We start from the raw sequence: 13,843 nt of genomic DNA on the forward strand, positions 1-13,843 counted from the left end.
TTTATATACAACATTAATTATATATAACCTAACCATCATGCTATGCACCTCTACGCAAGCATCCTATATTTTATTGTTAGGAAGAAAAAAAAAAGATAAATATATTTTTGGTTCCAAGGAAATATAGTATTTCACTTTTTTAGTATTTATAAATTGGTTCCTTAATTTTAAGGACATCTGAAATCAGTTGCCACGAAATAACTCTTCAACTGACATGATATCCACACGATAGTTGAATCATTTGTGTCAATCAAAAGATAAATAAAATCTGATAAAAAATAAGTCGACAAATTAACCTGTTGGATCATTTAGTTATGAGCAATGTTTCATGAACATCCTTTTTCCATACCAACTAATTTATCACCCCCATGTGGCACTAAGGATATTTAAGTAATTTCATCACACCACTCCCTTTTTCATCTTCCTCCATCTGCTCTCTTTTGTAATCCCAGAGGGAAGACCAAGCCTCCGCCATCACCACAAACGCCACTGTCTCGCCTCCGCCATCACCATCGGCGACCTCAAGTTTCAACCGCCGACGGCGCCACACCGACGACCTCACTTTTTTTTTTAGTTTTCTTTCCTTTTCCTTCTTTCCCACCCACAAGATTCCTTCCCCATTCTCTCTTTCTACTCTGAGCTCTCTCTCGTCGGATTCTCTCGCCGGATCTAAACCCATTAAAATGACGGCGGTTTAGTGGAGTTATCGGATTTATGTTGGAAGTTGACGATGATGATGGAGGTATAGGTGATGGCGGTTAGGACAGATCTGAGCAAATCCAGTGCTAGGAAGAACGGCGGTGGTGAGTGCCAGGATGGGTGATGGTGGTGTTGGGGAACAGGGCCGACCCATAACCCGTCGAGGCAGAGCTAGACGACCGAGTCTCAAAATTTTAGGGGCCCATAATGTATTTTTTTTTGTATACCAACCCCAAAAATATTCATTATATACTATCATAGTTAAAACAATTCAATTAAGTTGTAGTGGTCTAGCAGTCTGTAGTAGTGTTTGTAGGCGCTTGGTCTTGGGTTCAAGATGCTAGTGGCTCATTTTTTTGATTTTAGTCATTTTTTTTAAATTATGTTTTTAGTGTGTATTTTTTTAGTCCTTTTTTAAAATTATGTTTCTACTGTTTGTTTTATATATGGCCAATTTATAAATTTAAAATGGGGCCTTCGAATCGTTTAAGACCACCCGGGTGGGGCGGCAGTGTTGGCGGCGGTGGTCGGTCAGAAAAGACAGGGTGAAGGAAGGGAGACGGAAGAGAGAAGAGAGGGTCACAGACAAAATTTAGTTTGTGTGTTCGTGTGTGGGGCCACTTAGCCACATGTCAATTTTGTGTGTGGTGGTCTAAGATGTGTATGCCATCTATGTATGTCAATGTATCAGGATTCTTTTAGTTATAAGAAAATCATTATTCAACTACTGCATTGTGTAATACAAACACTATACACAATGTGGTGAAACAAAGCTCCTAATCCAGTTGGAAGAGGTGTCCAATACATATAGTGTTTAAAAGTGCAATATTTTGTAAGAAAAATGTTTTTTAACATTAGTCCATTAAAATTGATATCGAAGAGAATTAAATATAAGAGTTTAAAAAGTACACTTCAAAATCACAAGTCATTACTAGTGAATCAATTAAAGTGGGTGTGTAGGAAAAATTATTATTAAAGGACATGGTCCTTTTCTTCATATAGATATTCAAATTTCAAAGACATTATTATAACTGGGATGACTATGATAAGCCATTAAATTATTGTGTCACTTGAGAATTAGTTAAAATGCGCATGCAAATGTTCTTGTGTGTATAATAGGGAAGATGACATGGACAAAGAACGTGACATGGATAAAGAAGTGAATAAAAAACAAAATTACACGTTCCATAATTATTTATTAATTTTGTTCATGGGTTGCTTGTTGAAAAAAAAAATGAGTCATGGGATGCAATTTCAACAAGGTAAAAATAATTCGATATAAGGATTTTCTTCTGACCTATGTGCACACTAACAATGTTCTTCTTAAATACATTTTACTTTGGAAAGAGCTAACTTGTACACTTAAGACACAAGATGGTAAGTTATTTGAGAGTTTTTCTTCCATATTATTTTCTTAAGAATTGAGACAGAATTTCCCCAACTTGTATTGTCTTCAAAACCTTTTTGAGTTTCATCATTCTTCATTATGTTACTTCCATAAATTTCAAGAGATGTTTTGGTTTACTGAATTACATGATTTATCAATATGAAGACACAAAACACCTAGGAAGTAGGGGTGAGAATAGGTTAGGCCGAGCTAGGCTTTGGATGGCCTAAGCCTAGCCTACCAAATTTTTTTAAGGCTTAAGCCAGGCTTATGACCTGTCGTAGGCTTACTTTTTAGGCTTGAGTTTGCCCTTCTGAAAGTCTGTTACGACCTACTAGCCTGTTACAACTTGCTAGCCTATTTCAAAGTCTATATCATATGAACATCTTTAAATAAGTAATGTGATCTAAGTTTAAATAGACTAGCAACAAACTAATAGATCAATTAGATTAAACTATCTTTTGATAATTAACATGAGTTTTTACGAAATTTGACTATATCATTGAAAAAGTTAACAAATTTATATTTTAATTCAAAGTACAAAATATAATATAATAATAAATAATATTATTCATATTTAGTTAAATAGGCCGGCCTAATAGGCTTAAGAGGTTTTTTGAATGGTATGACATTTTAAGATAAATAGGCTTCTAAAAAAGCCTAGGTCTTCTCTATTTAAGAAAAAAGTTTGGCATGTCGTAGGCTAGGTCGTAAACCCCTGTAGCTCGGCCAGGCCTATTCTCCTCCCTACTAGGAAGTTACTAGTTTATGGACGAAATATAATTACAATGATTCAACTAAAAACAATACAAAATATCTCTCAAACCAAGAGCAATTCCTCTAAAACATCTCTAAATGACTACAAATACTAAATAAATTAATGACTGGAAAACATAGATATAAAGTATCATCATAGGAGCTGTCATCGCCCTCTTAAAATCAGCAACCAAGAAAGCCTTTTTTTTTTTTTTTCAACGGCAAAATATTATTTGCCACATGCCCATACAAGAAGCACTAATAAGCAAAGGATAACAAAGCAAAACATCAACAAATACAACATTCAACCCACAAAGGGATAATCAAAATCCAAAAACAGCAGCAATGCAGCAGGATTTCTGCAGAAAACAGCAACTAAGCAGCAGGATTTCAGCAGAAAACCATGAAAGACCAAAAAAGCCATCTTAACCGGAAGAAACCTTGAATCAACTCATGACCTTGAATGAAAACAACATTCAAGCGATGAAGGAAAGTCGGGACACCGCAAACAAAAACAACGAGGTTTCCATAAAAAAAAAAAAAAACCTTGAGAAGATTTGGTTTGCAATACTTGCGACAATCCTAAGAACGAGACTTGCAACATGATTGGTATGAGGAATGAGCAAAAAATTTCTATGGTGAGATAGAAGAAAAATGAGGGAGAATGACAATTCAAACAGTAATTGAGTATGTTGTCTAAATTTCTTGTTAATCTCCACTTTTCTGATGTGTTAGCTTGAAATCTTGTTTTTTCTCAGTTCGTGAAATAATTCTTACTAAAAAATGTACAACTTCAGTAGGAAGTCATGGTAATGTTAACAGAAAACTATGGCACCATCCTTCAAGGGAAGCTCCCTCAAAAGAAGGGTGATCTTAGGTGTTTTACAATACTCCCTCCGTCTCACAATAAGTGTCCGGTCTTACATGGTTATTAAGAAAATGATTGGTACTGTTGATTTTAATGGTAAACTATGTTTAATTTACTAAAACACACACATCAATCATAGTCAGTGAAGTAGTTAGATTATTGAAATGAAATAAAAAAGGGTACATTAGTGGAAAATAATAATAAATGTTGTATTGATATTATAAAAGGGACAAATAATTTAAGATAAAGAAAATTAATAAAAGAAACATCTATTGTGAGACGGAGAGAATAACATGTCTCATCACAAAATTGTTCATTTATAAAGTTGTATGTTGTTTGGGATCCAATATCACCCTGATTGCTTTGTCTACGTTGAAGAAGTTAGTATGAGTGGAACTTAAGCCATAAAAAATAACTCTTGCATTTGCATATGGGGCTCTTAAGTATCTTTTTGGAAAGTAAAAAATGCGCTAGTTCATATTGATAATGTTTTTTTTTGTCCTGTTTGATATGTTGAAGTTATGTAGATGTATAACTGTACCTTGTATTGATTTGAAACTAAGTTTGAAGATGCTTTTTGAAATTAGCAACATCTTAAGTGTTGTGTGGCGTACTAGCAGAATTTGGTTAATATAAAAATAGTGAGAAAAAAAAAATTGTAGACTAAACCAAGAAAAACCAATTAACACAAAAAAAAAAATTATAGAAAAACAAGGGAAAACAAATAAAAAATTTGGTTTCTTCAAACAAAAGAAGAAGAAATTAAATAGTTATCGAGTAACCATGTTGTTCTAGCAAAGAATTGGAAGGTTGGCCATGTATAATTCACAAGGATCGATAGAATATATCTTACTCCACTTTTTGTTTAGTCCAGTTTTCTTAAATATATCACACCTTAACCTAATTCATGTTATAACGACTTAAAAGACCTTTGAAGTGTGTAGATTAATATTGAATATGAATGACTATTTAATGTCTCTTCAAGCTTATGGTAAAATACCATTTTTGTGAATATTATGTCCATACAATTTGATAGTCTAAACATATGATAAATCAAATTCATTTGCATAATTTATAAGTAGTTTGTTCAAATGTTTCTAATTTATGTGTATGATGTCTTGGAATTGATCAAGACCATTTTTTATAAAAATAAAAATGAAAAATACTATATATAATTGTTAGAGACATACACAGTACACATGGCACACACATGTGAGAAGAGTCGACAATTTATTTAGTGTTATTTAAACAGTCATTTACATGACAATTTATATCGGACAATCATAAATATACAAAAAAAAAAAATTAAATATTTAAACCAAAATCAAAGCAATAAAAAGAGAAAGTAATAACACAATATAAATATGAGAGAAAAATTGTCAGAAAAATTCTTATAAATTGATTGTACAAATTATTAGGAAACCAAAGAGAATGAGTAGAGACTGGTTTGGAACTGACAGTGCCTGAATCATTGAGCAAATCCAAACAATACTTCCTTTGACACAATGAAATACCCAGTTTTGAATGAGAAACTTCAATCCCTAAAAAATACTTTAGCTTCCCTAAGTCTTTGATTTTGAATAAAGAATCCAAAACTGACTTGATATGATCAAATTCACTAAGAGAGTTTCCTGCAAGAATAATATCATCAACATAAACCAGAAGGATGGTGAATGATGATGATGTTTTCTTGACAAACAGGGAATGGTCAGAAGCTGCTTGGGAGTAGTCTTGAGCTAAAAGGGTAGAGGTTAATCTTTCATACCACTTTCTACTGGCCTGCTTCAAACCATACAAAGACTTTTGTAACTTGCACACTTGATTTGGCTTATCAGTCTTAATACCAGGAGGAATCTGCATGTAAACGTCTTCCTGAAGCTCTCCATGAAGAAAGGCATTGTTAACATCAAGTTGATGTAAATGCCAACTATGAATGGAGGACAAAGCAATCACAAGTCTGACAGTGGTTAGCTTGGCAACTGGAGAATAGGTATCAAAATAATCTAAGCCTTCAACTTGATTATATCCCTTTGCAACCAATCTTGCCTTATATCTCTCAATAGTGCCATCAACATGATATTTAACCTTATAAATCCATCTGCATCCAATTGGTTTAACATTGGGTGGTAAATCCACAAGCTTCCAAGTGCCAGTTTTCTCAAGAGCCTGAAGTTCAACTTGCATAGCATGCTTCCAACAATCATATTTACTTGCTTCAGCATATGTGGTAGGCTCAGGATGAGAATGCAAAGACATAACAAAAGAAGAATGATTAGTAGATAGTTTATGATGTGAAAGGTAATTAGAAATAGGATATGTTGATGCATGAATATTATTGCAGATGTAATCATTAAGATAAGATGGTGTAGTGGTGTTTCTGGTGGAATGTCCATGGATGACAGGTGGTTCAATATCTTCAATAATGGGAGGTTGGGATGAAGGGATGGAAGGAACAATAGGAGGGACAATATCATCAATAATGGGAGGTTGAGTAGAGGAGGGAGGAGGTGCAATAACATCTGAAGATGGAAAATGAGAGAAATACTCCCAATCAGGAGAAGTAGAGGATGGAGAATGAGGATAGGGTAGATAATTTTCATGAAAACTAACATGTCTAGACACAAAAAGCTCTCTTGATTGAAGATCATAGAGAGCAAAACCCTTATATCCAGACTTATATCCTAAGAAAAGAGACTTCCTGGCTCTAGGTTAGAGTTTGGTTCTGTGAGAATGCAAGGTTGAAGCATAACACAAGCAACCAAAAACTTTGAAAAGGGCAATGTCAGGAAGTTTATTGTAAAGAAGAAAATAGGGAGAATGATTTTGAAGTAAAGGTGTGGGTACTCTATTTATGAGAAAAACAGCATGATGAATGGCATAGGACCAAAATGAAGGAGGAAGTTTTGACTGATAAAGCAAAGCTCTACCAACATTAAGGATGTGTTGGTGCTTTCTTTCAACTCTACCATTTTGTTGGGGAGTTTCAACACAAGACATTTGGTGGACAATACCATGTAAGGCATAAAAGGAAGGTAACATGAATTCTGGGCCATTATCAGTTCTGAGGAATTTAGGTGTAGTATGAAAATGAGTTTGAATCATTGTAATGAAATTCTTAACATGTGAGGACACTTCAGCTTTGGTTTTCATAAGTATAACCCAGAGGAATCTGCTATGGTCATCTAAGATAGTAAGAAAGTATCTATGATCATGAACTGAAGTAATTGAAAGAGGATCTCAAATGTCTAGATGAAGAAGTTCAAAATTAGCATCAACATATGAAGAACTAGAAGTAAAAGGCAAATGTTTGTGCTTGGCAAAGTGACAAAGATCACAAGCATCTTTATTATTATTATTAAGAGTAATAGCAGGATACAAATTGGACATTACATGAAGTCTCTGATGAGACAAATGACCAAGTCTAAAATGCCATAGGGCATGATTAGGTACATGGTGAGTAACATTATTACAAGTAGGGTTTAAAACTGCATTACAAGAAGACTGAGACAGATTAAAGGACTCAAAATTAGAAGTTTTGCATGATGGATAAAATTTGTATAAGCCATCTATCTGCTCAGCGAAACCAATCATCTTCAAAGATTGTTGGTCCTGTATAAGACATTTTTCAAGGGAAAAATGAAAGAAACAAGTTAAAGATTCACAACATTTAGCAACAGATATAAGATTGAGAGTGAAATGGGGTGAATAAAGAACATGACTCGGATGAAACTTTGAATTAAAAGAGACATTACCAGCAAAATGAGCTAACACAGAGTTACCATTGGGTAAAGAAACATAAACAGGTTTGATTCTATAAAAGGAACTAAAAAGGGCAATGTCACAGCAAATATGTTCATTAGCACCAAAATCAATTAGCCAAAATGAAGGTTTCCTTGTTAAAGAAGAAACAGAGGCAGATATACCTGCAGGAGGATCAGGAGTGGAAATGCTGGTAGATGCAATGTGATTTGAGGTAGCCTGAGGAGAAGGAGATGCTGAAACAACCAAATTTGATTGTTGTAACATGGATACAAGTTGAGCTAATTGCTCTTGAGAGAAACCAGTAGAAGAAGAGCTTGCAGAGGCACCCAAACCAGAAGAAGACATTGCACCATTTTCAGAGTCTTCTTGAGAAGCAGCATTCACTCTTGGAGAAGGTTTGTTAACATTTGGATAACCATGTTTCATGTAACAAAAATCCACAGTGTGATTTGTACGGTTGCAGAAAGTGCAAAATCTAGTAGGTTTATTTGAAGAGAAACCTTTGCCACATCCTTGAGGTTTTCTATTGTCAGCAGCATTGATTTGAATGGAAGTGTCTTCAGAAACACTTAAGGAAGGAATAGAAGCATGATTACTCTCTTCCTGAACAACCAAGGAATAAACTTTGTTCAAGGAAGGAAGAGGATCAAGAAGAAGGATTTGAGTTCTCACAACTGAGAATTGATCATTCAATCCTGTAATAAACTGCATAATCTGGTCCTCATTTCTGTGAACCTTTGCAACTCTAGATGCAGCACAACGACAAGGATGAATGCATGAGCAATTAGGAATAGGTCTTTGTGAGGACAATTCTTCCCATAAAGCCTTCATTTCAGTAAAATAATCCAAAACGGATTTTGATCCTTGCTTCAAGTTATTGATGTTAGAACGCAAATTTGCAATGCGAATACGATCAATTTTAGAGAATCTTTCCTTCAAATCAAGCCAAACCTCAATAGCAGAATCACAAAAAACGATAGTTTGTGCAATTGACTCAGAAACTGAATTGATAAGCCACGATTGCACCAAATGATTGCACCGTTCCCATGCTGCACGATTCAAATCGTCTTCATCAGGCATAGGGATGGATCCATTGATAAATCCAAGCTTGTTCTTCGTTCCCAAAGAACGTTCAACAGTGCGACTCCAAGCAATATAGTTGGAACCATTGCGCTTAGGAGTAATGGCAAGTGAATTAGGACCTTCACTAGGATGAACAAAGTACACTGATTCAGTATCAGGTTGATTATTGCGTGGCGCCATGGATGCAGCTCAAGATGAACAAAAAACAGAGTATAACAGATTCAGAAATGAATGTTGAGAAAATTCAACAAAAAATTGTGATTGAAGAAAATCAATCAATCCAAGAAGAAATCAAGAACAAGAATGAAGAATTAAAGCGTGAAATCAAGAAGATTTGCACACAAAATCAGAGAAATTGATCCAAAGAAAGATCAATGGAAGAAGAAGATGCAACGGAAAAACGGTTACAAACCGTTATGGATCGTAACAAACCCTTTTTCTTTGAAAGGGCTCATGATACCATATTAGGAAACCAAAGAGAATGAACAAAATGATTCTTATTAATTGTATTGAAAGCTTACAACATGTATTTATAGTTGTATGAGTATGTATACTAAGCTATCATGCACATGCATTAGAGGAATGAAACCCTAGAACACTGTTGCTTGCGCAGCAAGTAACAACTGTCTAAGTGATATTACTATCAATAATATCACGATGTAATACAAATATTATTTATCAATGCAATATACTTCAAACGTATTGCACGAGCCGATGCATGGCATACACGAGCTCTTACAGTACTGGCATTTAATCTCCACGTACCTTCCTATTAATTAAGGCCGGGTGATGGAAGCATTTAGAATATACAATTCATGATGCGTGACTTATAGTAGCATTAGCATATGTTGAGTACGACATGATGATCATAAAAATATGGGTCTTGTTAACGAGTGCCCCCGGGGCACTCTTTAAGCATCCCAAATTTAGAAATTATTCTTTCAAAAAGTCAACTATTACAATTTCCAATGCATTCATTACATAACTTTTCATATAAAACTTACCATTTAAAGTGCTTAAAGAGTGCCCCGGGGGCACTCGTTAACATTTCCCTAAAAATATATATTTAAATTTGTGGTTAAGAAATACTAGTTTTTTCCTTGCAATATATCTGAAGTTCAATAATATAGTAAATGTGAGAGACATTGAGCATTCAACAGACGATGACTTGTGCTGATCAGAATCCAATTGAGGAATATGTGTAAAGTCAATACATGGTTAGTTGTAACAGAAAATCAAGTTAATAGACTATGACTAACTAACCAATCATTACAAAAAGTTTAATGTTGACATACTCTTAACTCCCATCTAGGTCATGAGTTGGTGTTTTTCCCTCCCAACTTGGAAAGAACAAAATAGATAGAATCACTACAGGAAACTAGTGATTTAGAGTCAGAATAAGTGGACGCTACGAATGAAAAATAAATTGGTCGCGAAAAGTTTGTGATAAAGTATTTGTTCGATGCTAAAAACTTTGAGCCAAGGATTAGTATCCATCCAACACTACTTAGAGTTACCTAAGTTGGACGCTAACATTGAAGTTATACTTGATCCAAGACGGTGACACTAAATCAAGGTCATTTAATTGTTGACATTGGATTTTCTTTTTGCATTTTTGAACGGTAAAATTTAGTAATAATCAAATCTCTGTTCAAAACAAACAATGAGCAGTAAGACATAAACAACAAAACAAAAGACGACGTATATAGGTGATCACCCAAAAGAAAACTCATAAAAACATCAATATAGACTCCACCTAAGTGAGGGTCACCATCAACACCATAAGAACAAATAACCACCAAAATCAAAGTCAGCTCCTAAATTAAAGTCAAACCCTCATTAATTGCCGAAACCAAACTTGAGCAAAACCACAAACGACACTGCGAATGGCCATAGACACGAATTTCAAATTGTTGTCACCTGCCACTCACATCAAAACTCCTCCAAAAAGCATCAAACTAACCAAAACCATGTAAACAAAACCCCATCCTCTCATCACCACATCTAAGTCCAATTAAGCACTCAATAATTTCTTGCTCCACCAGTCATTCAGATTCCACCACCACTCGACCTTCGGTCCGCTAGAGAAGACACCTTACACACCGAAAAACTTGAGTTCAAAGGTGCGTGCGGTAGCGTAAACATAACAAGCTCGGAAAAGAAGAGTGTCGTAACACTCCTAATATTTAGATACTGCATTAGCATCTGGGAGTCTTACAACTAGTCATAGGCTGTTATATGAATCTTTATTTTGGTAGATGTGGGATCATTGTATTGTGAAGCATGTCATGTAAACTTTCTACTTATAAATTGCATCTGATGAAGTTGGGCTATTGCACATACCACTGTAGTGAAATCATTTGGTTGAGAAGTTTGTTAAAATATTTACAAGTCGATTATTCACCCACACTTCTATATCGTGAAAATCAGAATGCTTTTCATATCCCAGCAAATCTCATTTTTCATGAGAGAACTATATACAATGATATGAATTGCTATTTAATACGCGAACACTTGCAACCATAAGTGATATCAAAGTTATGTAATCACAATCGCCTTACTCCAACTTGAGAGGGAGTAATAGTGTAGGAGCTTCCCAAAAAGGGATTTCTTATGCAACAAATTCTGTTTTTCATTTAAATCTCACTTGGATATTAACAAGTTTGATATAATGATAGAGTTTTTTTTTTTTTTTTGTCTTAAATGAAGTGGTAAACCACTGAAAATAAAGTAACACACAACTGTGAGGTCCCAAGTTCGAACCCGAGTCACCATGTTCGGCCTTGCAATTTCGGCATTTGCCAGTTAAACTAGGACTTCTAGACTATATAATGATAGATGGTTATCACTCATCTTTTAGTTTTCTTATCTCTTTCCAAATTGCTGGTGCAGTGTATCTGAGAGGGACATTTTACCTTTGGCAATTGAACTCAATATGATCAATATATACACCATATTTTAAAGACTTTATCTCAATTAGATTTCAATAAATGTACATTAGTTGTGACATACACAGAAGAGAATGCAGTGTCAATTTGGCCAACTACACACATATATCAATATACACACAAATTTTCATACATCATCAAAAAATTGAAATATTTTAATTATATTGAAACAACCGATCCACGCATATCCATTTAGTTTCCTACACCCTAGCTCATATTTTCCTACTTTCTCTTTGTAAATAAAATGAAAGAGAGAGAGATGTGGACATTTGGTTAATTACTCCGTTGCAAAACTACAATCCATGCTTCCAACATTTGCAATTGTATAGGCCAAAGGCTATATCAAAGTAATGCAACATTTTTATTGTTTTAAAAACTCCCCTTCCTTCTCCATTATTGATAAGAGCTTTTCATTTAGAATATGAGATTCTAATCTCTGTGTTTTATCCACATGCTGTAAACACAAAGAGCTTTTAATTAAGGAAAATGTTTGTTGTACCTCTTATATGACTCTACATCTTGAGAAAAAGTTAACTTTTAAATTATTTTTTTATTTTTTCCCAAGTAATCAATTATTTTGTATAATAAAATAGTTTCCATAATTTCTTTTTTTTTAGTTCCTTACTTCTTACATGTTATTAACATAATATTCTTAAATTAATTATGTTATTGACATAATATTCTTAAAATAATTTAATGATAAAAAAATTAAAATATGCATCTAAGAGTATTTCTAAATTTAACATTTGTGAAAATAATTGGGTTAATTATGTTTCTAGTCCCTATAAAATAGCGATCTTGTAAGTTTAGTCCCTACTTAATTTTAATAGCATTTTTAGTCCCTATAAAAAAAATTTACTTATAATTTTAGTCCCTGCTAAAACAAAATTTGATTAATTATCCTTAAACTCTTAAATTTTTGAACGATTTTTTTTGAGACAAGATTAGAACACTATGAAAGGTTCGTTTACTAAAATTTAGAATTTTCTGACATGAAATGAATTAAATATGAATTTTTTAAAACGACAAAAGTTAAAGATAAAAAGTAATAAAATCTGGATGTAGAAATCAAATTTTGCGATAATTTTTTGCGGACGAACTTTTAGTAATGTTCTAAACATGTCTGCAAAAAATTGTTCAAAAATTTAAGAGTTTAAGCATAAATTAAACAAATTTGAATTGAGTAGGGACTAATACTCAGTGCAGAAAAACAAAATTAGGGACTAAAAATGCTATTAAAATTAAGTAAGGACTAAACTTACAAGGTCGCTATTTTATAGGGACTACAAACATAATTAACTCAAAATAATTTTATATTGAATAAAATAAAGTAACATCATAATTATACATGATGCTTCAAAAAACCAAATCATAATTATATATGATCAAAATAGTTTTTTTCTTTCAAAAATATATGATCACATTAGTTATTAAGCTTATTTAATAATTCAATAAAAATATTAAAAAAAGACTTCACCAATTCATAAATGACGAAATATTGTAAAAATAAATAAGCATAGTGAAATTAACACACCTGGAAATGCAAATTATAGAAGACTCTCCCTCCAAAGGTCTGAGATGAAGAAAGATTAAGAAGCAAAAGGCCATCATTTTCCAAACATATCAAGATCTCAGAAAGTGGAATCTTGTGGACAGTGTAACATGATATCTGAATGGTAATTTCACTATCATTGAGCCTACTTGTTGAAACTACAAAACCAGAGTTGTAACTATGTTTCTTCCTTTGAGATTCTTTGTTCATGATCACCTCATCTACTTGTGGAGAAAGTCTCAATAAGATCTCTTCTTTTCTCTTAATTAGTCCTTCAACCTGTTTCTGTAATTCTGGTATGTATTTTAGGACTCTTGAAATTGTTGCTGGAATGCTCAATTTCTTCTGCAACATATATGTATATATAAATTAATACTAAGACAATAGTTTTAAAAAGAGATACAAATTAACAAAATCATAAAGAAGGGTTTAATTAAGTAACCATTTGATCTGAAACAGGAAGAAGTGAACGAAGTGATGAATACAAATTATTGATCTTCTTGCGGCGATCGCGTTCACTAGCATTATGGACAAGCTTCTTAACCATGCCAAGGTCACTGCTTGTGGATTGTGAGGGATCTTTTGAATTAATTTCTGCCTCAACTTGATCATGAAAATTAAATAATTGATCAGCAGTGTCTTTGTAGAATGAACTCTGATGCTGGTTATGGGTTATTGGCTCCTCAAAGGGCCATCCAATTGTTGAAAACATGGGAGGAGATATCGTTAACATAATGTTGATGGAGTAGTTGAAAACAGTTTTTTTTAGACCGGAGTAGTTGAAAACT

General features: G+C 33.6%; 2 protein-coding genes across 3 annotated transcripts; both read right to left on the reverse strand.

Moving 5' to 3' along the window:
- Positions 1-3,146: 3,146 nt before the first annotated feature.
- LOC146954621 (uncharacterized) lies at positions 3,147-8,735 on the reverse strand. The gene is made up of 3 exons (XM_085745327.1): positions 7,463-8,735; positions 5,311-6,391; positions 3,147-3,201 (listed from the first exon to the last, which is right to left on the reverse strand). The coding sequence occupies exons 1-3, from the start codon at positions 8,733-8,735 to the stop codon at positions 3,147-3,149; spliced, it is 2,409 nt and encodes an 802-aa protein (XP_085601453.1).
- A 2,786-nt stretch (positions 8,736-11,521) lies between these two features.
- Positions 11,522-13,843, reverse strand: LOC146954622 (transcription factor ORG2-like). Of its 2 annotated transcripts, none has more exons than XM_085717311.1 (3): positions 13,498-13,843; positions 13,038-13,400; positions 11,522-11,939 (listed from the first exon to the last, which is right to left on the reverse strand). In XM_085717311.1, the coding sequence occupies exons 1-3, from the start codon at positions 13,786-13,788 to the stop codon at positions 11,865-11,867; spliced, it is 729 nt and encodes a 242-aa protein (XP_085573437.1). In that variant the 5' UTR covers positions 13,789-13,843; the 3' UTR covers positions 11,522-11,864. The 2 variants fall into 2 exon arrangements, with proteins under 2 accessions (XP_085573437.1, XP_085573430.1); XM_085717304.1 differs by having other exon boundaries at positions 11,522-11,957.

Source organism: Medicago sativa, chromosome 1 (genome assembly GCF_051527215.1).
Source record: "Medicago sativa cultivar Bolivia chromosome 1, Bolivia_mono, whole genome shotgun sequence".
NCBI classification, from domain to species: Eukaryota; Viridiplantae; Streptophyta; class Magnoliopsida; order Fabales; family Fabaceae; genus Medicago; species Medicago sativa.